Genomic DNA, 23,896 nt, shown 5'->3' on the forward strand with positions numbered 1-23,896 from the left:
TCTTGGTGAAGGCGGGCATAGGGGAGAAATTCCGCTCCATGGTCCTCAACTGCTACAAAGAGCCGACAGCTGTGGTCCGCGTGAATGGATACACTTCTACGGCTTTCAACATTGAGAGGGGCACTAGGCAAGGTTGCCCACTCTCACCCTTGCTCTTTGCTTTATACATGGAGCCGTTTGCCCAACGGGTTCGTGTCAACCCGGCTGTGGAAGGGATACGGATAGGTGGCTTTACGCATGCGATCAGCCTCTACGCTGATGATGTCATCTTCACGTTAGCTGCACCCCGGACAGCCTTGCCGGCTTGTGTGGAGGAGCTGGCCTCCTTTGGGGCAGTCTCCGGCTTTAAGATGAACATGGGGAAGTCGGTAGCTTTGGATGTCTCCCTAGAACCGGCCACTAGGACATCCCTACAGAATAGATTCCCCATGCTCTGGTCATCGGAGGCGATCCCATATCTGGGGATCAAGATAGCGCCCACGTTACCGGCTATGGTTTCGGCTAACTACTCGGCCCTGGGGGCGAAGATCAGAGAAGAACTGGGTCGCTGGAACCGTGGCACCCTCTCTTGGTTAGGAAGGATTGCTGCCATTAAGATGATGATCTTACCGCAGGTTCTTTACTTATTCAGGGCTTTGCCGCTCCAGCCACCAGCCGGGTGGATCCCGCAGCTGCAGTCAGAGGTGGCGCGCTTCATTTGGCAAGGGAAAAAACCCAGGATGCGCAGGGCCCTCTCACTTCTGTCTCCTGAGGCAGGAGGTCTGGGCATCCCCGACTTTCGTAAATACTTTAAGGCAACACAACTGCGGTATCTCATAGAATGGAGCCGATGGGAGTCAGATAAGCATTGGCTTTTTCAGGATCAGGCGGTGGCAGGTAGGCCTCTACAGGAGATACCGTTCCTGCGCCGGTCACACCGACCTAAGAATCTGTACGCGTCCTTTATCACCAGGGTGCCTTTGCGGGTCTGGGACGCTACTTGCCTTAAGTATGATCTCACCTCCTTTCCGTCGCCGCTCTCACCATTAGTAGACAATCCGGACTTTACCCCCATAATGGAGAAAGGGGCCTTTACGCATTGGAGGCAGGTGGGGTGTAGAGCTCTACGCCATATGTATGGCCCGGAGGGGGTCGTCCCATTTACGCAGTTCCGTCAGGAATTCTCTCTCCCCGAGACCGAGAGACACCGCTATATGCAAGCCCGACATTGGGCTCTCTGTGAGAAGTTGGCCTGATATATAATGTTCACTATTCAAGTGAGCACTTTGTGTCAGTCCAAACAACCCTTATTGATGATTGGTTGTAAGTCAACCGTAGACCAGCTATCCTAGTAGCATGGACAAGAGCAGTCTTTAGGCTAAACTCTAGAGGGCGTGTTAAGCCAGCTGTTTTACCATCACATATACCCCTTGAACACCAAGTGAAAGGACACCACACAAGTTGTTATGAAAATAAAAGGATATTTATTTAGAACACAACAACCCTGGACTCTTTATGAGGACATGGTGCTAAGCACAATACAAAGCTCTTAGGTAAATACGCAAAGTTGCACAATTTACACAAATGCCCGAGGGGCACGAAAAACCATATACTCTAAAAGTGGAATGCGAAATTACTAGCAGGTAAGTACTACTCTAATAGACTTTAGGATCGCTAGGACTGGACTACTGAACCTTCAGATTACTAGCAGGAGGCCTAGGAGGATCGGGTGCAGAGTGTGCACTCTCACGCGGGATGCGGGACAAAGTCTATGGTTGCTAGAAATTACAAAGTTAGTGTTATCGGACGAATCCGACTAGGTAGAGCTGAAACGAAAAAGGATCTGGACCCTTGGATAGCAAAGCTATGCTGGAGCACCGAAATGCTGAGTTCACCTAGCCCAGGGGCTGCGGCTGCATAGGTCTGAAAAGACGTCGGGAATCCTTGTTGCAGTCTTTGGAGCCTGAAAGAAGAAGTTGCTGGCAGGCGACCAGTGAAGAGATTCGGATGGATCCAAGCCTGGATCGAAGATGGAGGACACCTGTAAGCAGAGGGGACCAAGTCCTGAATCACTAGTCAGTGATCAGATGGGCACCAGGATGGCACCGGATGGAGTCACCTCTACCAGGTGAGTGGGCGACGCTGGGCTCTGCAGTCTCACGGACCAGGAGGCGTTGTCGGCGACCAGGATGGAGGTGCGAGCTGTCCCACGAAGGTCGCTACTGTCGACGTCGCTGGACCCAGGATTGGGGCAACAAGTCTTGGCAAATGCAAGCCCACGCGGTGGACTTAAAATGGCGTCTGGAGTGGACCAGGAGGGTCCGGGGTGCTCCTCTTTTGGAGGGCAGCAAGGGCCAGTCTGGAGCAACCAGACCAGTGGTGTTGTCGTCATTGGGCGTCGTCAAGAGGGCCACAAGCCAGCAGGCAAGTAGCCGGACAACGCAGTGAGCAGCAAAGAGCAGAAGGGCCCCACGCAGATCTGGTGGATGCTGGGGGGCTGGACTTCGGTGCTGGAGCTGCTCAGGGTTGGGGCTTCTCGGACCCCAAAGCACTCACTCGAGGATCCCTCGGCGGTTGTGCTGGGCAAGCGTTGTGCAGTCCTGAAGATGGCCGGTCCCTCGAGGTCTCGTCACACCCACGAATCTCAGCTGGGCTGATGATGCAGGTTGACTTCAGAGGTGCCAGGGAAGCCGGTTCTCGTCGAGCTGGGCAGTCTTGATCCGGAGGAGAGACTTACAGCAGACCGCGATGCTTGGATGGTGCCTGCGGATGCAGGGTGACTACTCCTTAGTCACAAGGGAGAAATCTTGAGAAGAAGTCTTGAGTTCCTTTCGCAGAAAGTAGATTCAGGATTCAAAGATGATCTAATTTGGAAGGGGGCCCGCTCCTATCTTTATACTAGGAAAAGGGGCTGGCACGCGACTAGGTCCTGCTCATGGGTGGGACCAGGAAGGGGGGTGGTTACACCCCTCTCCCATGCCGGACTTTCCCCAGGTCAGGGTCTGGTGTGCCCCTGGAACTGGTTCTAGCCGGCCTATGCATAGTGAGCACCGGGGTGCCACTTGCAGTCACCTTCCTCTAAAGCCCTGCCTACCCAGGATACACAAAGCCCTGTCTGGGAAGGTGCTAGCACATCGGGGCACACTTACGCACATTTTATGGAATTGCCCTCTTTTGGACGCATATTGGAAGGAGGTGCTGGATGAAATAGACTCTCATTTTGGTATTGAGCTCCCGCACTTCCCTGCATATATCCCGTTAGGACTCCCAAATGGCTTAATGTATCCCCTCAGGTCCTGTAAAGGTAGGCAAATAGCGATCGCCCTAGGCTCCGTGGTCCAGAACATTTTGATACACTGGCGCACTGTCACACCGCCCGACATCACAGGCTGGCTCCATAGATTGTGGCACGTGCTGGGTATGGAAAAACTGTCCCTCATGGTGGCTGGGGATATAGCACAATTTAATGAACTCTGGCAACCTTTCCACTCTTTACTGCTCACGGAGTTCAGAGAACTTACTTGTCCCAGATATCTCCGCCTCCTGCGGCTTACGAGCCCGGCAGCTCCTGACCAGTGAATTGGTACGAGACTCACCTCCCCGTGAGCTGTGGCCTTGAGGTACACGTTAGATGGAGATAGTGCACTGGACGACGGGTGGGGAGGGTGGGGACGAGTTGGGCTGGGGAAGTTGGAAGTTGGGGCTGGGGGGAGTTTGTACTGAAATGTTGTGTCACCCTGGATCAATGCACTCCTTCTATTGCCATGCCGAACTACCATATGTGGACTGTGCTTCATAGCTTTTTGCAAAAGGTTGGGGTTCTCTGGCCGAAATAGGTTGCTCCATGGTGGTGTGTATTTGTCTTGGTGTGTCATGATGAATAAAATACTTTAAACATAAAAATGTTGCGCTATGTCGGCGGCTTTAGGAGCTCCAAATTAAACAAAGACCATTCTGATTCGCTGTGGGGGCTTTTCTCCAGTTGGTCATATTGGTAACAACATTGTTCAATGAAGTTCATGCTCTCTAACTACCTTAAAAGAGAATTGGTGAAGTAGGTGCTCTTTACACTTCCAAAGATGAATCTTGATGCATATTATTTTTTTATTTAGGGGGCTGTGCGCAGAGGCGGGCGCTGCGTTCACCCGCCCCTCAGGGTCACTAGTCTGCGTGAGAAGCTTTCAGAGGCGCGTGCACGTGTGAGGGCGTGCCGGTGCGCGTGCGGAGGCTGGAATGCAGCAGGACCAGTTCCCCATAAACTTCCCATACAATTGAAAGGTCCCTTCATTCTCACCTTCGGTGGACAGGATGGCGGCCGCGAACCCTCTGCAGCGTCTGAAGGATGAAGCCTCCTGCCCTCTCTGTCGGGAGTTTTATAAAGGCCCTGTGACCACGGAGTGCGGGCACAGCTTCTGCGGCTCGTGCATCACTGGGCACTGGAGCGTAGCGGGGCCCGGCGCCCCCTGCCCCCGGTGCAAACAGACCTGTACCCAGGAGACCCTCAGATTCAACAGGCAGCTGATGACCATGGTGGAGCTGGTGAGACAGCTCGCTGAGCCACCCGACAGCCGAGTCTGGTTCAATCTGTGCGAGGGGCACCGGGAGAGCCTGAGCGCCTTCAGTGAGGGGGTTTCAGAGCCCCTCTGCCTGATGTGTAAGATCCCAGCTCAACCCCCCAAGTCTCTGAAAGGGGATGACCCGCCCTCCCAGGTAAGGAGTTAAACTGTGTCAAGCTCTAAGTTGTGTTCAGTTGCCCAAGCGCTGGTGCTTTCTCTCGTTGTCATCGTGTTTCCGTCCTTTCTTCCCCCTTTTTATCTTTTCTGTTTTCAGCTCCGAATCAACGTTAATAACTTCATATTTGTAAAGCGCGAACATAACTCCCATAGCTTTTCAAGGCGCTAGGGGCCGTCGGAGCGATTAAACCAACTTGATACTCAGCTGAGTCGCCGATGGTGATCGAACGATGAGCCCCGTGGTCCAGAGTCAGCCACTCTAGCCACTACGCCACACCGCTCCCAGCGTTCATAGCTCATGTCATTAAATATGTCATGAATGACGTAATGTGTGCAATTTTGACAGGGACACAAGATATGGTTGTAGTGACATTACTGGTGAACTTCAGTAGTTTGGGGAATTTTGCCAGATTGTCCCACACAACATGAAGGCCACAGTACCAATCCCATAGCGCTTTGGCACCATAGCATTATGTCTTTGAATGAGAGTGTGCAAGCTCTAGGCGCTGCAACCCACTGTCTACAAGTGGCAAGGGACACAGCGCCCGGTTTCACGCTGTGGCTTGTGACACACAAGACACATCCACTATCACCTGCCACTCAGTACCAAGCGGGGGGGGGGGGGGGGCACTGGAGTGGGTGGTCGAGGGGGCAGGGGGCGGCTGTGACTTTTTATGGCCTGTTGTGAACCCACACCCTTTGTCTTCAGTGTAACAAGTTCTGTGCCCAAGGAAACCTCAGTAACAACAGGCAGCCGCTGAGGGTGGTGGAGCCGGTGAGACCACTCGCTGAGCCACCGGGGGGTAGGGGTGTGGGGGCGTCCTGTGTGAGGGGCACCAAGGCCCCCCGAGCATCCCCAGTTTAAAAAAACGAAGTAAGCAGTGAGAAACGCCCTCGATGTCATATTGTACATCAGTGATTACACCAATGACGTTATATAATATGTCACGAGTGAAGTAATTGAAGATGTCACTTAACACGTCATGAATAATATAATATGTGACGTCATAGCTATGCTAGACAGGGCACATGTCACTTTAAGATGTATTTTTTATGTGTGAGATGCTGAGGTTTTACAGAGGTCTTCAAACTCTGGGCGTCCTTTCAATGGAGTCTCTGGCGGTATTCACAGGGCTCCCAAATGCGTCATCAAGAACTTCCAAATAAAACTGCCACTCACAATAGTTTCTCATGTGCACCAGCTCTCATCTTGCGTATGAGACTGTCTCTTCATACTCACACCTATTACTGACAACTAGTGCTCCAATGAACTTATCGTCAGTGACAGCTACTCATGCCAGTGTGTGCAGGGATTTCATGTCTGGTCATACCCATCCCTCACATGTTTCCTCTGCAGTATGTACACTGTGGAATCCACAGGTATCGGCTGCTTTTGAAATCCTGGCCTCATTGACAGAATCAGTCAGTACAGACTGACAAAAAGAAATGTCATTTAGCAGTAGCCGTGTAACGTGAGCCTAAAATCATCTGATTTCCATTGGATACCTGTGACAGTTCTATCTCCGTTCATGTTGCATATATGAGGCGATATGCTTTGCCTGTCTGACATACCATAGCCGTCCTGTGGACTACATGACAATCCTGCAGGTACACGTGATCATTTTGCACACACTCCTTGAGTGGCACATTCACACAGCCACGTTTACAGCCACATCATCAGTTTCTAGACGTTGGGTGGTCAATATGTGCTTAGCATATTCCACAAGGATGTGTTTAGACAATTGACGTTGTCTGATCCCTCATTGTGTATGAAGCAGACTTACACACAGAACATGTTGGCAAGTGTTCCAATTGGAATGGGTTTTGCGATAGATATTACACAACAACAACTATGTCATATTGCAATGTGGCATCTTTAAAAGTGTGGCATACATGTGATCCTGCACATACATTGGGCATACATTGGGACCTGTTAACAAATGTTCAGATCTTTGCACATCGAGGATAGACAAGTTAGACCATCAGATTGTGTGTTTTGTCATGTGTGCTGCATTGCACAGCTCACATGGGCATTTCATGCACATTGTGAGTACTCATATACATATATCCTTAAACACGATCCTAATATGCTGCACTGTGCAAAACACACTAAAAAGGGATACAGCACTTCATGAATTTGCAGGAGAGAACACATTCCTGCACATGATGAATCATTATCATCAACACAGGGACACTTGCACAACGCTGCAAGTGTGAGTGTGTTTGAGCTTGGCAGCCTTGCTTTAGTAAAACATGTTTGGCACCATCCTGTAGTGTTTAATACATAGTGTCACTAACTACAGTTGTTGACAGAGGATACACACTGTGAAACTTTAGGAAGCCCCCCAATACCCAATCTGACATCCTGCTCTCCCTACCTACACCCAACGTCTCCCAAAACACACTTAACCCCACTCTAGATCAATAAAGCCCAATAAAACTACCCTAAAACCTTAGGAAAGACAACTATACCCTTTGGACAGACACTCGACAAGATAATCAAGAAGACACAAAAAACACATAAAACTTACGTAAAGATGCAGGACTTGACGGAGACACTAGGGACAGTTCAGTGGGCACAAAACCACTGTCTTCCAAGACAAAACCAGCACCCAACTCCAAACACGTCCACAGACGATTTGCATACGCGGATCGACATAATGTTTTGCTCGGATAATGCTCTACACAATGTGGTACATGCTTGTCGGGCCCGTGTAATTAGATGCGCAGCACTGGTGACGCTGCGCGATACAGACGGGACCCAGGACACGCATTAGTTCCGCGTGGTCCGGACTAACTCCGTGACCACGCCTCCTTTATTTTATAGCACGCGCGGACGTGACGTACCACGTCCACGCTGGCGCACGTCTGCGTGCGCAAACACTAGACTGCAACACGCAGCCTTAAACATTACACTCCTTTCAACCTTTATTAAAACAAAATAAGTGCATTCGATAGTCTGTGGTGGATCGTTTGGGTTCATCAGGATAGGTGAAAAGAAATAAACAAAATGGCCGGCAGGCCTGTTACCAGTCTGATGATCAGGGACCACAGTCTCAGCCTACAGCAAAGTCCGCCAGCTGTGAGGAGGAGGCTGGGTTTCTCCTCAGCCCGTAACCTGCAGCCTCCCCTCGAAACAGCATTCTCCTTGGGGTATCTGGTCGGGCTGGGGTTGGTGACAGCCCATCTCTGGAGGGGTGATGACTTTCAGTGCTGGGCCCCTCGGACTCAGGCGGGCTCGCCACAGACCATTCCGCGGTGCCACCATACCCGCTTGCCGGGGAACTGGCGTTAGGTGTTGTCGGGCTTGGCGTTGCTCTGTCCGGTTCCTGGCTGGACAGGTCTTCGGATGGGGCAGAGGCCCGCTTGAAGAAGGACACATTGCGGGTGACGGTTTCTCCGTCGCGTTGAGCAGTTACAATCGTACCTGTCCGGCGGGTGACTGTCCAAGGTCTGGGTTCGAATGGGAGCCTGAACTTGCTCCCGGGGTATCGGTCTCTCACATACACTCGATCTCTTTCCCCGATGTATGATTCCTTGGCTCGACGTCTGAAGCTGGCGAACTCATTTGAGCGCTTTTTGTTGAGCAGGGTTTGTCGGGGATTTGCTTCAGTTGGGGTCCAGGTGTGATGATGAGGAATGGTGTCTCGGACTATTCTACCCATGGCTGACAGCCCCGGGGCGGCGGTGGTAGTGCGATGGGGCGTGAGCCGATATTCCCTCAGGAACGTATAAATGGCTTTCTCCAGAGGTACTTCCTCCGCATGGGCGATCCGAATTACCTTATTGAGGGTCCTCATGAACCTCTCCGCCTCTCCGTTAGCTTGAGCCCATCTGGGGGTGATTTTCTTGTGCTGAATCCCCCACTCCTGGAGATAGTAGGCAAACTCTTGACTTTGGAACGGCGGTCCGTTGTCGGTCTTGACCAGTTCGAAAATGCCATGAGTGGCGATGAGTTTCTCGAATTTTGCTGTTACTTCCTTGGCCATAAGTGATGTTATTATCTCCACTTCTGGATACTTGGTCAGGTCGTCAATGACAACGAGCATGTAGCGTCCATCCGGGAGATGCCCGAAGTCAGCGCTCACTTGCTCCCAGGGCCTTTCCGGGTTCTCTTCGGTGATCACCGGGGGTGGTGGTTCGGGTGGACCTGCCGCTTGGCACCAGCGGCACTCCTTGACCATCTGCTCGACTCTCGTGTCCAGTCCTGGGAACCATACTTTGGCCCTGAGTCTGCTCTTCATTGTCACCACTCCCTGGTGGGCACGGTGCGCTATTTCGGTGACCTGTTGTGTCAGGCTTGCTGGCATCACGATCCTTGGTCCTCGGAGGACGCAGCCTTGACTGTCCACTGACAGTTCGTCCTTCACCTTGAGGATGGTTTCCAGGGCGCGCTTGGCTTCGGGAGTTCTCTGACTTAGAGATGCCTGAAATGTTCTCCAATCGTTTTGTCTCATGGCGATTATCACTAGCTGTAGAACTTCATCATTTCATTTCGGGTCGTGTCCACAATCATGTTGATGCTCATGGGCAGTGGTCGTGATAGCTCCAGGATGATCTTCACGTATTCCTCCGTCTCTTCGGCATCTTCCTTTTCCTGGGTGGTGGCCGCTCGGGGATGCCTGGAGAGGTAGTCGGCCGGGTTAGTCGCACCGGGCTTAAATTCCAGCTTGTAATCATATTCTTGGAGTTGTAGAATCCACTTTTCGATTCTGGGGTGAGGCTTAGAGACTGATCCTCGGAACAAAGGAAGCAGAGGTTTGTGATCGGTGGAGACAGTGAACGGATGTCCGTAGACGTACACATGGAAATGCCTGCAGGCCCAGTGGATTGCGATGGCCTCCCTCTCAATTTGTGAGTAGCGTTTTTCTGTTTCCGTAAGTGACAGGCTTGCGTAGGCTATGGGCACCCAGTCATCACCACCGTGGCTCTGTGTCAGTACCGCTCCGAGTCCAAATGGGCTGGCGTCTACAGCTATATTGGTTGCTTTGGTGGGGTCGAAGTAGTACAGGGTCGTGTTAGCTGACAGGGCCGCCTTGGTGCTCTAAAATGCCAGCTCCTGCTCTTCTCCCCACTGCAATGGGGTGAGAGACTTTGTGAGCTCCCTTAGTGGCCTGGTGAGATTGGAGAGGTCTGGGATGAACCGCCCGCAGAAATTCACCATCCCGAGGAAATTCCGAACTTCTGACGTGTTGTTCGGCGCTGGGGCTGCTCGCACGTCTCTCACTTTTTCAGGGTCGGGGGCCACTCCCTTGTCGGAGAAAGTGTATCCAAAGAAGCTAATGGTGTTCTGTAGGAATTGACACTTCTCCCGATGTAGTGTAAGGTCTGAGTCTTTAATTCTTTGTAGTACGCTTCTGAGCCTCCGGTGGTGTTCTTCCACTGTATCAGTGTATATCAGCAGATCGTCGCTGACATTTAGGACTCCTGTGATCCCGCTCAGTACTTCTCGGATCGTATTTTGGAAGACTTCGGCGGCACTTGATATCCCAAAGTTGAGTCTTCGATAGTGCCGGAGTCCTACGTGGGTGGAGAAAGTGGTGATGTACCTGGAGTCCGGGTGCAGGGACAGTTGGTGATATCCTGACCTCAGGTCCATTTTGGAGAACCATTTCGCTCCATTTAATTCTCCCAGGATGTCATCTATGGTGGGTGTCAGGTGTCTTTCCCTCTTCACGGCTGCGTTGGGCAGGCGCATGTCGACGCAGATGCGGACCTGCCCTGGCTTTTTGGTTTTCCGCACCACCACAATCGGCGACACCCATGGGGTGGGCCCACTGACCTTCTCGATTATCCCCTGTCTTTCCAAAGTCTCCAGTTCTTGTTCCACCTTCTTTCTTAGGTGAAATGCTATTCGTCAATGACGAAGGGCCACTGGCTGGATGGATTTGTCGATATGTAGAGACACTTCTTTTCCACGGAGACATTCAATACCCTTGAAGGCGTCTTCAAATTCTTCAAGGATCGTGTCCAGTTCCTCCTCCAATACTGCCATGGCGAAGGAAATCAGGTGAAGTTCTTCAGCTGTTTGGCCGCTAAGTAGCATTCCGCTACCTTCTTTGGTGATGTAGATGGTTGACGGCGTCCTCTTCTCCTGATGCTGCATCTCTGTTTGGAAGCACCCTATTAACGGTATTGGCGTTTTTTGTCCATAAGCAAAAACTCTGATCTTGGCTGTTTTCAGAGTCGGCTTGTCTCGCAGTTGATTGTAGACATTTGCCGCCATAAGTTCGATCGAGGCCCCTGTGTCGATGATTGCTCTCACCTCTTGGTTCTGTACTTTTAACCTGCACTTCGGGAGTCGCCGTTTTTTCCTCAGCGGCTGGTCTATGGCAAACACGTAGTGTAAAGGATAGCTGTGAGCGTCGTCGTCCATGTCCTCACTCTCTGGGTCCTCCCTTATGGCATGAGTGGCTTCAGGTCTGGGTTTGGATGACCTGCACACTGATGGGAAATGGTTCATGCGCCCGCATGATCCACATTTTCTCCCACGCGCAGGGCAGTCTTGTGCCCTATGTGGCGTGTCCCAACAGTATCCGCATTCTTTCCGGCGTTCTAGTTGTCTTCCTCTCCCGGCCGGGCGTTGCTTTGGCCGCACCACATTGACGTGCTCTGCCACGTGAACTTGCTCCGTCTTGATCGGTCTGTGGAGTGCAGCTTCCATATGAGACGCCCTCGCCTGGGATAACTCTTTCGATCGGCCTAGCTTTAGAATGTCCGCCAATGGTTTGCCATCCTCTTGGAGGATCTTTACCCTCAGGTCGGAGGAGTAACAGCCTTGAATGATCTGGCCGCGAATTTCTTCTTGTTCATTGCGGAATCCGCACGTGCTCGCCAGCTCCTTCAGACGACCATGAAATGCATCGAGGGATTCTTCCGCTTCCTGTCGCGCCTGCCTGAAGATGAAACGCTCGTAGTCTTTACTCTGCATTGGCTCAAAATGGGCATTGAGCGCGTTGAGAAACGTGACATAGGTGTGGGGGGTGGCCTCTACCAGGGTCTTGTAGATCCGATAAATGTCCTTCCCACCAAGATGTAGGAGAAGCGCCCTCCGCCTTTCTCTCGCCGTACCTGCCCCTTCAAAGTAGAACTGGAGCCTTTCCACCCAGTCTTTCCACCGTGGGGCCAAGGACGCTGGGGCCCCATCATCCACAAAAGGTTCGATGGGCGGGATGGTCGCCATGATGGTGTGGGATGACCAGCCGCCGCTTCGCAGGTACGTAGGGGTGGGGGCCGCAAGACTTGGGGTCCTCCTTGGCCTGGATCTCTAATCAGGCAGCTGAGGAATGGCGTAGCTATCTTCAGCTGGGAGTGGGCAGTGCGCTGGTGCCCAGAGCGCGCCTTCCTGGATTGCGCGGGGGACGCAGGGACAGCCTCCGCCTTCCGGGACAGCCTGGGACAGCCTTGCGCAGTTACCTCAGCACAGTTGAATACTGCATGCCTTCTGCACAAGGGTAGTGTGCCACGTGTTCACCAGCAGCTCACTCCCACGTTGTCTCCACTGTGGGGCAGAATGCGGTGAGGCAGGCATGCGCCGGTGTGAAAGTGCGGGGCCTGTAGCTCTGTCATCGGCAGCCACGTTGTGGCCTGCGGAGGTCGGGGAGCACGTGGTCGCTCCAGCGGCGTAGATGAGGCTGCCGCTCCTTGCACAGCATGGGCACTTTAAGCCCTCGTTGCCATTGTCGGGCCCTTGTAATTAGATGCACAGTGCTGGTGACGCTGCGCGATACAGACAGGACCCAGGACCCGCATTAGTCGTTCCGCGTGGTCCGGACTAACTCCGTGACCACGCCTCCTTTATTTTATATCACGCGCGGACGTGACGTACCACGTTCCGCGCTGGCGCACGTCTGCGTGCGCAAACACTAGACTGCAACACGCAGCCTTAAACATTACAATGCTGAGTATTCAGCACGCGTGCTTTCAGATCATACACCTTACATCTGAACCTGACCTGGTGAACTCAACGTACTGCGATCCCGACTTGACGCTTGCCTGGGGCAGCACTTGTTGATTCCTCCTATCGGGCCATCCTATTGGAGTCTATCACCTCCTACTTTGAGGAGAATGAGGGGACTGCCCTTTCGGTGGGGGTAGAGTGGGACGCTTTTCTGTCTGTTCTGCGGAGCCATGCCATCAACACCACATATGGGGCTCATAAATCCCTGACTACGGCTCTTGCCACACATGAGTCCACGATCCAGAGTTATGAGCAGCGTGTTACGACTGATCCCCTGCTTGCCTCCTCCCTCGCCCTGGCTCGATTGGCGTATAAGAACGCGTTGGTTGACCTGTGTGCTTTGGATTACAGAACGTATTTGGCATGTAGGCACAAAGAGGAAGACAAGGTTGGGAAGCTCCTGGCATGGCTCCTCCGATCCGACACTTCCCAGCCTCCCATTACCACCATTTACACGATTGCTGGGGCCCTAGCAAACACACAGACTGCTATCAATCTCTCCTTTTATGAATACTACACTACGTTGTATGCAACACCGGCCCCGCACGACCCTGTTTGCATTCGGGAATTCTTGGAGGGAGTACAGCTCCTACAGATCACCCCGACCCACCGAGATGCTCTGAAACAGCCCATCGCGCTGGATGAGATCACAGATGCCATCCAGCAGTTGGCAGAGGGCAAGACGCCGGGGATGGATGGGTGGCTGGCAGAATTTTATCGTACCTTCTCTGCACAGTTAACACCTCGGCTGGCCAGGGTGTATGCTGAGGCCTTTGTGACGGGTGAGTTACAGCACACTATGAGAAAGGCAACACTGGTTATCTTACCTAAACCAGGCCAAGCCGCTCTTCATATCCTCTTATTGTCCTCTGTCAATGCTAAACATCGATGAGAAGATCCTGGGGAAATTACTGGCTAACAGACTACTTGACACTGTCCCTCTGCTGGTCCATGAGGACTAGAATGGTTTTATTCCAAGCCGCAGTACAGGGCTGAATCTACGACAGTTATTCACACTCCTGGAGTGAGCGCCAGGTGGGGGAACAGCCTTGGATCGCCTCACTGGATATAGAAAAGGCATTTGACACCTTAAGCTGGGCTTACCTCGAGGCGACCCTGACAGGGTTTGGCATGGGTCCCCACTTCCTACAATGGATATGACTATTATACCGTGGGCCTCAGGCTAGGGTGAAAACGGGTCGCACTTACTCACCGCTTCTATCAATAGCAAGGTGAATGTGACTGGGCTGCCCCCTATCACTGATCTTTTTTGCTCTGGCCATGGAGCCGTTGGCATGTAAGTTGCGGTTGCGGGTAAGGGAGTGTAATATAAGGGTCGATCAGTGATGGCACATTGTCTTGTTGTATGCCAATGATGCGCTGATTTTTCTCTGCGGTGAGGCTGGGATTAAACAATCCATCATGGCTCTTTTAAATGAACACACAGGCTTGTCTGGCCTCGAGGTTAACTGGGAGAAATCAGTGGCGTTTCCAATGACACCATTGACACCAGTGCAAAGACAGCTAGCACCGCTTAATCTGCTGAAGTGGGCGTTCAACACCTTTAAATACTTTGGGGAACAGATTTACCATTTGGGATCGGATACGGTTGATGGGAGCCTGGGTCAAGCTATCACACGGCCGCGCACAACCCTCCCATTTTGGACGGGCCTTCCTTTGTCTCCAATGGGCCCGGTAGCAATATCCAAGATGTTCGTTCTTCCTCGTCTCTTATATTTTTTATGTGTACTCCCTTATCGCCTGCCCCAGAAACTCTTCCAAGACCTGGAATCCCTGCTGGTATCACTTATATGGGGTGCTTCGTGGGCTCAGATGGCCATACATAAATTAGACAACCTATTAATGACTTCAGCAAGGAGGCACTGGGCTAGATACGTGACCCCCAGGGCCAACCCCGGTTTAACGCTCCTAGTCTGCCCTTGGAATTGCTCCCTGGCACGTACACATGCCTTGGGTGTCCTGAGTCGGGGTCATCGAGGGAGAGTGCGTTGGACACGTGAGGGGATATGTTCACTGACACACATTTGTTGATGTTTGAGGGCCTTGTGGAAACGTATGGGGTGCCACAGGTCTAATTTTTACTACATGCCCTACTGACCCACCTGTCCCTGCAGTCCTGGGATGCTGACGGGGTAGAACCTGTTACTTCGCACCCTGCTTACACATGGCAGCGGGCATCAAGCTATAACAGCCATAAACACCTCCATTAGATTAGATGTTCGTCCTGCATTGCTTACACTGTGAGCGTATTGGAATGGCGAACTGTCTATTACCCTGTTGGATAAACAATGGCAACAATGTCTTTCCCACTCCAAAATTATTTCGACTAACTCCAGGGTGGAAAATACTCAATTTAACTACCATCACCATATGTACCCTAATGCTATGGACATCTGCCCTAAATGCAGACATCAGGGAGCTACTTTTACTCACATGGGGCCTCATTTATGAGAAATGACGCATCGCTGCGTGAAAGCAGCGATGCGTCACTTCTCAGGGCGCACTCCTAGGGACATACCTGATGCGTCATATTTAATGTATGACACATCATGTCGCAAGGAGTTACAGATACGTCAGTATTTCTGACGTATCTGTAAGCGCAAAAGTGACGCATTGCTGGAGTGTGTCACAAAAGTGACGCATCTCCATCAATGCATCCTTTCACATAGGGCCTGCGTCAGTCTTACGCCTGCTGTGAGGCAGGCGCAAGACCAAAGTTGGTTGGGTACTTTTATCATTGCTAAGCAGGTTAGCGAGCAGATTGATAATAGCAGAAATGTTTGCTAGCAAAATTATCCACGTTATTTTAGTTAGGTACACCCACTTTGCATATCATTAGCGTTGCAAAGCTGGGCGTTAAGGAAACGGGCTCTGAGGCATGGAATCATGCGCTAGCGTGTCCTTGCTGATAAGGCAATATAATTATTGCCACTTTTCGCCCAAAAGCGGATGCTAAAGCGGCGATAATTATATCGCCAGCCCTTGATAATATGCCCCTAAGTGACCACAAGTGACAGAGCGAAAGATAGTATATTGTTTCCACGGTTTTGAGGGATCAGGGTTTTCATGTTCTGAGGTTGCCAAGAATTATTGTCTCTCCGATAAGAGGAGATTCTAGTGGCACTGTGAGCAAGCTGATACAGACAGGCTAACATATATGGTGGGGGTGCACAGAATCAGTCTGCCACCAATCCCACAGTTTAGGTTATCCAAAACATGCAGATCCTGTACAGGTAATATAAGAACTACACGTCATGGTGCCGCCAAAGTTGGTTGAGTACTTATTTAGCAATAGAATCTGAGTAGTTCAGTCATGCTATTCCCAGAGACCCCTACTCACAAAACACCAGATACGTCTTGAGTGGGTGGGGACAAACTCCACAACCGCTGAGTAGGCAAAAAAAATCCTATTTATTGGCTGTTGATTAATCAAGCTTGAAGGACATATTGTTCCCAAATGTTGCATAACAACCCTATCTTAGTTTCCTTGAAATATTATTTGGTGTTCTATACACAATGACTAACCAGGTCTTACACCCACTGCAACAAGCACAACCCCTCACAGACGAGGAGAAAAATGCAAACACAATACAAACTGTACCAAACTTTAGAAATACAGTCACCCTGAAACTGCTAGAGCATGGGTTATCATCTAGGGGTGGCATAGTAGTTTTCGTAAATGAAGCACCCAAATCTAATAAAACAGAGGTATTTTATTTGTGGGTTACATTCCCAGCAGCAAATGCAAGAAAAAAAACATTTCAATCTTAAACAGAAGGATATGCACCAGCAGAATATTGTCTGTGCGAGGACATTGAAGTTCCGCTCACGTACCAGGAACACATATACTGGTTTAAAGGCGCCCTACCCCATATAAGAAGAAGAGTAAGACTCGGCCTGCTCGGAGGAGAAGAGGCAATATGGCCGATACTAGCAGCCTACACACCACATCCTCACATTGAAACAATGCCACTAGGAGACTTACTCACACAACACATAGATTTAATTAAAATCTATTGAAACTTGACCCAATTCGCCTAAGGGAGTTCAGTCCTTTAGAAAAGGAACATGAACTGCCAAAAATAATTGAAACTGCCAATGCAGAATTAGGTGGAGACAGTCTGGGTTGGACAGTTTTAAAACCACAACTAATGGGCAGTCCTGAGAAGGACACTTCCAATCAGACACCTGTTCAACTAAAAAGAAGTGGTACAATAAAAAACAACAAAAAACAAACACAGCAAAGCAAGAAAACATCTGGAAAGGGGTTTCATTCTCATAAAATGAGGCACATCAAAAGACAATTTTCAGAACAAAGCATGGGGTTTTATTTGTGCAACATTCTCTAACAGAAAGGCTTTCTCAGATGTCAAATGAAACAACATGTAAATGTAGAAAACATAATGTTTTGCCATCTTTAAGATGGCCCCTCGTTTAACTGGGTCTAGGAGCCCACGAAGGATCCAAGACAATATCTAAATGGGTCAATCCACTTGGGATTATTAGATCAGCTATGGCAGTGGCTTAGAAAATTGAGAGCAAGCTAGTGTTGAGCAGTCTAGAGAGAAAATAAGAGAACAAACAAATCTTGCAACAATTAAATAGTAACTCAACCTCATCTATACTTATAAATGGGAAGGATATTAAAAAAACATAGATGGCTAAAGTATCCACATGAGAGAAATAGCAGTGAACAATAAACATATCTATCCACCAGGACCCACACTTAGAACAACAAGAAAAAACATACAATAAAGCAAAGAGCATGGCTGTGAGAGTATATAGGTCACAAATCCCAAGGGAATAATTTGGTGCTAAAAAGTAGTTATAGTAATAAAAGGCTATAAAGGGTCATTGGGGATCCTTAAAGTCAGAGTTATGGCACAGTCTCAGTATCCACCTACCGGATGCCCCACTGAGGTTGATTAGGATGGAGCAGCTATAAATGTTCAACCAGAGTCAGAGAAGCTACAAGGGGTCCAATGTCCAGGAGAAACATCTGTCTGCAACAGGGGGAAATACAGGCTACACTTCAGACCACTGTATAGCCTCCCAGGGGCAGAAGCGCCTAAAAGGGGTGTTGAAAGGATTTGATCTTCAGCAAAACAAAATAGGAATTTAACAGATTGATATCATTTCTTATTCTTACAATAAATACCTTTCATTAGCTGAGTAAAATTAAAAATATGTCCTCCAAAATTATTTCGACTAACTCCAGGGTGAAAAATACTCAATTTAACTACCATCACCAAAGGCCTTTTTTCATTTATTTCTTTAGACAACCCATATTTTGAAAATAAAGATTGCCTATGTAAAACTGGTTTTAATTGTGTATGTGTTTTCCAAATGAATTTCCTGAAAATCTCTCTTTGATATGTTCCTCATGAACTGGTGCTAAACATCATTGTTTTTTGCTAATCTTGTACTATCCAGTTGTGAATACCTCTAACATATGCAGTGGAAAAACTCATTGGTTTCATTTTTTCTTTTTATTGCAGGATCCCAGAAGTATGATAGGCATGTAAGTCTGGCTTGTTTTGTCAAATACTCATCTGGAAACACATTTGAGATCTGTGTATCTATGTAATTATGTATATATATATAAATATGTATGTATGTATGTATGTATGCATATATGTATGTATGTAAATATGTATTTATGTATGTATGTATGTATCTATGTATGTATCTATCTATCTATCTATCTATCTATCTATCTATCTATCTATCTATCTATCTATCTATCTATCTATCTATCTGTCTGTCTGTCTGTATATGTGTCTGTCTGTCTGTCTGCCTGTCTTACTAGTGGACATGCAACACTCATTGTGACAACCTCTAAAAGTAGTGTTTTATAACATTGCTTCCGGTCTGCCACTGCAGCCTGTTTGAGCAGTCTAAACTGCCATTTCTACCTTTTTCTAAAGGCCTGGGCCTTCCTTTTTAAAAAATATAAGTCACCCCCAGGGTATGCCCTTACAGATCATAGGGCAAGATTCTAAGTATTTAAAACATTGCACATGTTTCACTGCTTTTCTTCCCTATAGCCTAATATTGAATTAGATCTAATATCGGATTGAGAGCAGATAGATAGATGCTAGTTACATTCAAATGAATTTTAAATTAACTTCCTTTTTACGGGTAAAGTCAGTTTGGCATTTTTCTGCCTAAATAATCTGTGCCTTTTTGCCCTTGTAATGGGTCACAAGTCTGTGACTGGCTGACCGCCGGAGTATGTGGGACTGCCTGGGGAACCTCACTCCCCTCCATCTGCTCCATCCTCCTGTGGCACTGGCAGGTCATAGAGGTCAGTACTTCCCTCATTCTGCCAGCACTACCCCCACCTACGACCAACAATGCTTCCCTGCCCAGACTCTTCATGGCCTACTTGGCTGCCTGGAGCTGATGAGTACATTTTACACATTCCCCCAGGTAGACTTGCAAGTGATCTTGTACAGTTCCGTTGGCCCCCGGGTGGACCACACATGGAACTTTCAGGGTGGGGGACCTTACTGCATCAAGCCCTCCCCTCCTTGCACTGTTGACCATGGATAGGTGCACTCTCAAGCCATCACTGGCTCATGAGATAGACATTCCACATGTGAGAGCTCATGACAGTATGCTTTCTATCAATTGCGGAGAGACAACATCTTAGCATGCTGCCTTGCTGATAGCACTTACTCCCTGTCCTTGGATATATGGAACCTGCACCTGAAACCTATGGTCTTGCCTGGCCGCACCACTAACCATAGGGCACAAAGGGCCAAACATCACTTTCTTGGATGTATTTTGACTCTTGGCTGCCTCAACAATTTGCAAATCACATTCCTGTTGGCACTTGGTCAAGCTCTTGCCTACAGTGATCCCGTTCTAGTGGACCTATCATCTTGACCAGCACACTGGCCTTCTCTTCCTGCTCAATCTTCAGATCAACCTCCAGCCAGATCAGTGACATCTTTGTGGGGCTGACTGACAATAATGGTTATCAGTAAAGCCACCCGACAGCTGCGGGTAATACGGAGTTAGTTGGGGTCAAAGTACATTCATCCCCCAAGAAGTCACAGTGGAACTTATCCTCAAAGAAATATCATCATTGGGGGCACAACTGGAGGCCATGGACATGAATATATCAGACCGTACCATGCATATGAAGAGGGCGCTTTTCACTCCAATGTAGATGGCCTGGACCAATGGATGACCCTCATTTAGAAGCACCTGGACAAAGTTGACATAAGGGGCCCCAACATCTAGTACATCAAACAGAAAGTGTTTGATTTGGAGGACAGGTTGCAACAAAATAATGTTCAGTCCCATGGCATCCCTGAAAAGATGGGACAAAAAATAATGCTATACCCTCTAGCAGGAACTGCTCCCATACTTAATTGGCCTCACTTTCGCCCATCACCTGGAGATATAGCGAGCCCACAGAACACCCTCCCGAGGCACTGTCATTGGGCAATTGGGTGAGATCCCCCTCGATCATTGCTTGCTTTTTTGCATCACAAGCACAGTCCTGTTTTCAGCCAGAAATCATTACCAATATGATTTTGATGAATATAAAGCGTGGATAGCTGCAGGCTACTCTGTGGAAACCAATGCCAAACAGAAACCTTTTTTGTCACTCAAACCACGTCTTCAGTGATATGACATAAAATGTGGCCTTCGGAACCTACCATGATGTGGAAAACAATGGACTGGAACTCACAAGACCATTCCAAGCAAAATCGTCTGGCCCGCTTCTCAGATTACGAGATGATAATCACTTGGACAATGCCACACCTATGCTTGCAGTGAAGCCCCCACTCACTCCATGAGATCAACCTTCTCAATGAGTGGGATGCACTCTTGGCAGACCCTCTAAACAGCCGTCCTATTAAGAGAGAGTAGTGCGATGCATGGAGGAACTCATAACTGAAGCTGCCAGGGATACATTGAGATCACCTTTGAAACTGCATCCATCTACTGCCTCTGGCACCACTACTTGTTGCCTGCGAAACTAAGTAGCCTTACCACAAACTATTGTTACAATTGTTAATTGTATTGTTTCTTATTAACTTCTAGGTTTCTCTCCTGCTCTTCTTTGAACCCACCCTAGGTGAAGTCCTTGCTAGCCCTGCCCACTACTCCTTTTTCCCCTTACCAAACCTTATACCTCACCCTCACATGCCCTCAAGATTTCACCTGTCAGTCATTGCAGCCACCTCCCAGTGGAGTCTAGTTTAGGGCTGAGATGTGAACCCCCAATGAAAGTTTCTCTCCTTGGTGAACCCAGAAAGCGGATTACTATCTGCTCGAGACCAGCCTCCCACTTGTGATGCCATCTGCTCCAAAAAACCCACACTAATATTGATACCTTCCTTCCCCCACTACGCTCCCCTGTAGCTGGGACTGCCAGTGCGCTGGCAATTTCCCTGTCTCCTCCCTTCCCCATTGGCTGCTAACTACCTCCTCACTTTTTACCTCACTCCAGCAATGAATGTTACCCCATTGTGAACAATCTACTATGATGTTAACTGCTAAAGAGTTATGTTAAAAAGAAACATAATTCTATCCTACCTGGCCACCAAATGAGCAGACATAGTAACCCCTCACTTAGCCCACATAGAATCAGCCAAGCACCAATGAGTCTGGGTGGGGCATGTCTTTTACAGTCTCTTCCCCTCTCAATGTCCCAGGTGAATCTGAGTGTAAAGCATTGGTTTTTGGAAGTTTGTCATAGCAATAATTTGGGAGCAGATATCAGATACTGCACACCTGAACTGATGCTCCTGACCATCGTCGGCTACTGCTCCAAGTCTATCGGGACAAGCTGCTGAGGCAATGCAGGGCAGCATCTGAATTGTGCTTTCGCAATAATTCCGCTCAAGTTCTTCCAAGGGCTGGGAAGTTTATTAACATTATTTTGACCACATTGCACACAGCTCACAGCTAAAGAAACATGAGACGGCACCAAGGGGGTCAAATCAGATCTTCTTGCAGGGCCCAACAACACACTTACAGAGATAGCTCACTAACAGCTGTTGAAGCATTCTCAACTCCCTTCTTATATTGCCACTGCACAAAAGGACTTTGCTGAAAGCCAGATATTGGCAACTGCAACACACCCTGGGACATTCTGATATTGCCTTTTGCACCTCACACTTCTCTTATGGCTCTGAATAGTTACATTTAACATTCCTGCCATTACCAGAAATGCAGCTTGGGAACCGGTATTAATCTTGAATATTTGCTTTTATAATGTGCTTTTAAATTTTTCTTGCTTTAAGTAAGTATTGATGAGTGTTAGAAATGGGACCCTGGCTGGCCAAGACTCGCGTCGAGGTCAGTCAGGGATCACCATTCCTAAGGTCAGGGCAAGGGAGTCACACACCAAGTTAACCCCCACTCGCCCTCTAGGTAACGTGGCACAAGCAGTCTAGGCTAAACTTGGAGGCGATGTAAGTTAAGTATTTGCGCACGCACCCCAGCAACAACACCCAAGGCCCACCACAAAGGAAAACTCCACACAAGGATATATATAAAAATAGCCTTTGTATTATAATAAATGTACACCAGATAAAACACACATCTTGTTACACTGTGCCAACAGGCACGGGCGGAATTTACAAGGGATATTTGTACAGGACAGGGCCACTTGGACCACTGTCAAGGGTATCAGCACTTTTAGAAGCAATACTTTCAGAAATAGCACTTTTAGAAAGTAAAATCAGTGTAGCACACAATATAAACATAGAGCACACAACCAGTAATCACTGGTAACAGGACCTCACTAGCACCACCTGTACTAGGGAGAAAACAACCACCTACACATCACAATACCTGTAGGGGTGTAAAAACAAAACACATGATGCATTAACATTCAGAGGTGTAGCAATACCATTGCGCAAAACTTAAATCAGTCACCACCTGTGACAGTCCCTGTGTCCCAATGTCAGGGCCTAAACGTAGCAGTTGCCCACAAAGTGCTGGGCAACTGGTGCAGGGAAAGTTAGGGCAACGTTGGAGCCTCTCCCCGGGGTCAAGAACCACCACTGTGGCACTGCGGAGCCTCTCCGGACTCTCAAAGCGAATGACCCTCTCAGAGCCTCTCTGGGCTCACAAAGCAATCTGCCACCTCGAGCCTCTCAGGGCTCAAAACCAAAAAGGTGCAGCCTTACTGGGCTGTGGGGGTCCCTCACGGGGGACTTAGAGCCAAGGGGGGGGGGGGGCCACGAGCCTCTCGGGGCTCGGTAGCAACTGCGGGGTCTGGGAGTCCCTCACGGGGGACTCAGGACACAAGAAAATGCCCCCAGAGCCTCTCGGGCTCACAGAACACAGAACGGGCTCCTCTCAGTGGAGCGGCCCTCCCTCAATGGGGCCGCTCGCAGGACACACCAAACCCGCCCTCGCACTCACCGGCTGATCAGCTGGGCCACGGGCAGGGCTCCTCTCCTCTCGTCCCGGGGTTCCAGGCACAACGCGGCAGGCTCTGCTCCTCGAGAGCTCCCGCTCCTCGGGGCTCTCTGGACACTTCTCCCTGGGCTCTCCCTCACTTTGGGAGCCTGGGGAGGAAACGGGAAGACGCCGGCTTCTCTCTTCCCCGGAGCGCGGGGTGGCCTCCCGTCCGCTTCCGATTGCCTCTCTGTCTTGCCCCCGGCCTGCCTGACTTCCGGGTCGCGGCAGCGGGGCGGGACTTCCGGTCGGCCTCTCCGGGGCCGCGCTGTGATTGGTCGGCCGCCTCACCACTTCCGGGTCGCCGCGGGCAGCGCGGCGGCTCGCTTTTAGGCAGGCAGGCGGGCTCCCATCCGAGGAGTGGCTTCCTCGTGGAAATAAATCACGGACCTGGGCACAATGAAAGCGGCAATGAGCGGGGTGGCACCCGCGCCGCCAACTCGCCACACGGGGCAGTCAGATGCCGGGTGGGCACCGGCTGTGCACACCCAGCGCTAGCAGCGCTAGTAACGAAGGGCAGGCGCTCCCAAGCGCCTCCAGGACAGAATACAGCGCTCACAGCGCTATAGCCAAAATCCAGCGCTTTCAAATGCTAGTCAGGCGATTTCAGCGCTCCCAGCGCTGAAGGGCAGAGAGCAGCGCTCTCAGGCTGTAGGCAAGGAATCCTCGGTGCTCCCCAGCACTGGAGGACAGGACAAGGCTCCAGCAGGGGCTGGAGGCAGGCAGGGGGGCAAGGCTGGGCCAGAGCCAGCACACTGGGTCTCCAGGCAGG

At 49.9% G+C, this 23,896-nt stretch overlaps 1 protein-coding gene across 1 annotated transcript in view; it reads left to right on the forward strand.

The window, feature by feature from the left end:
- Positions 1–4,298: 4,298 nt before the first annotated feature.
- The window catches only part of LOC147659181 (GTPase IMAP family member 4-like), a 63,006-nt gene continuing 43,408 nt past the window's right edge, over positions 4,299–23,896 (forward strand). The window contains exons 1-2 of the mRNA XM_086951917.1: positions 4,299–4,689; positions 18,192–18,214. Of these exons, the coding sequence (XP_086808043.1) occupies positions 4,501–4,689; positions 18,192–18,214 (212 nt within the window). The 5' untranslated portion in view covers positions 4,299–4,500. The remainder of the gene's footprint in view (positions 4,690–18,191; positions 18,215–23,896) is intronic.

This window comes from Lissotriton vulgaris, unplaced genomic scaffold (assembly GCF_964263255.1).
Source record: "Lissotriton vulgaris unplaced genomic scaffold, aLisVul1.2 SCAFFOLD_1412, whole genome shotgun sequence".
Lineage (NCBI taxonomy): Eukaryota > Metazoa > Chordata > Amphibia > Caudata > Salamandridae > Lissotriton > Lissotriton vulgaris.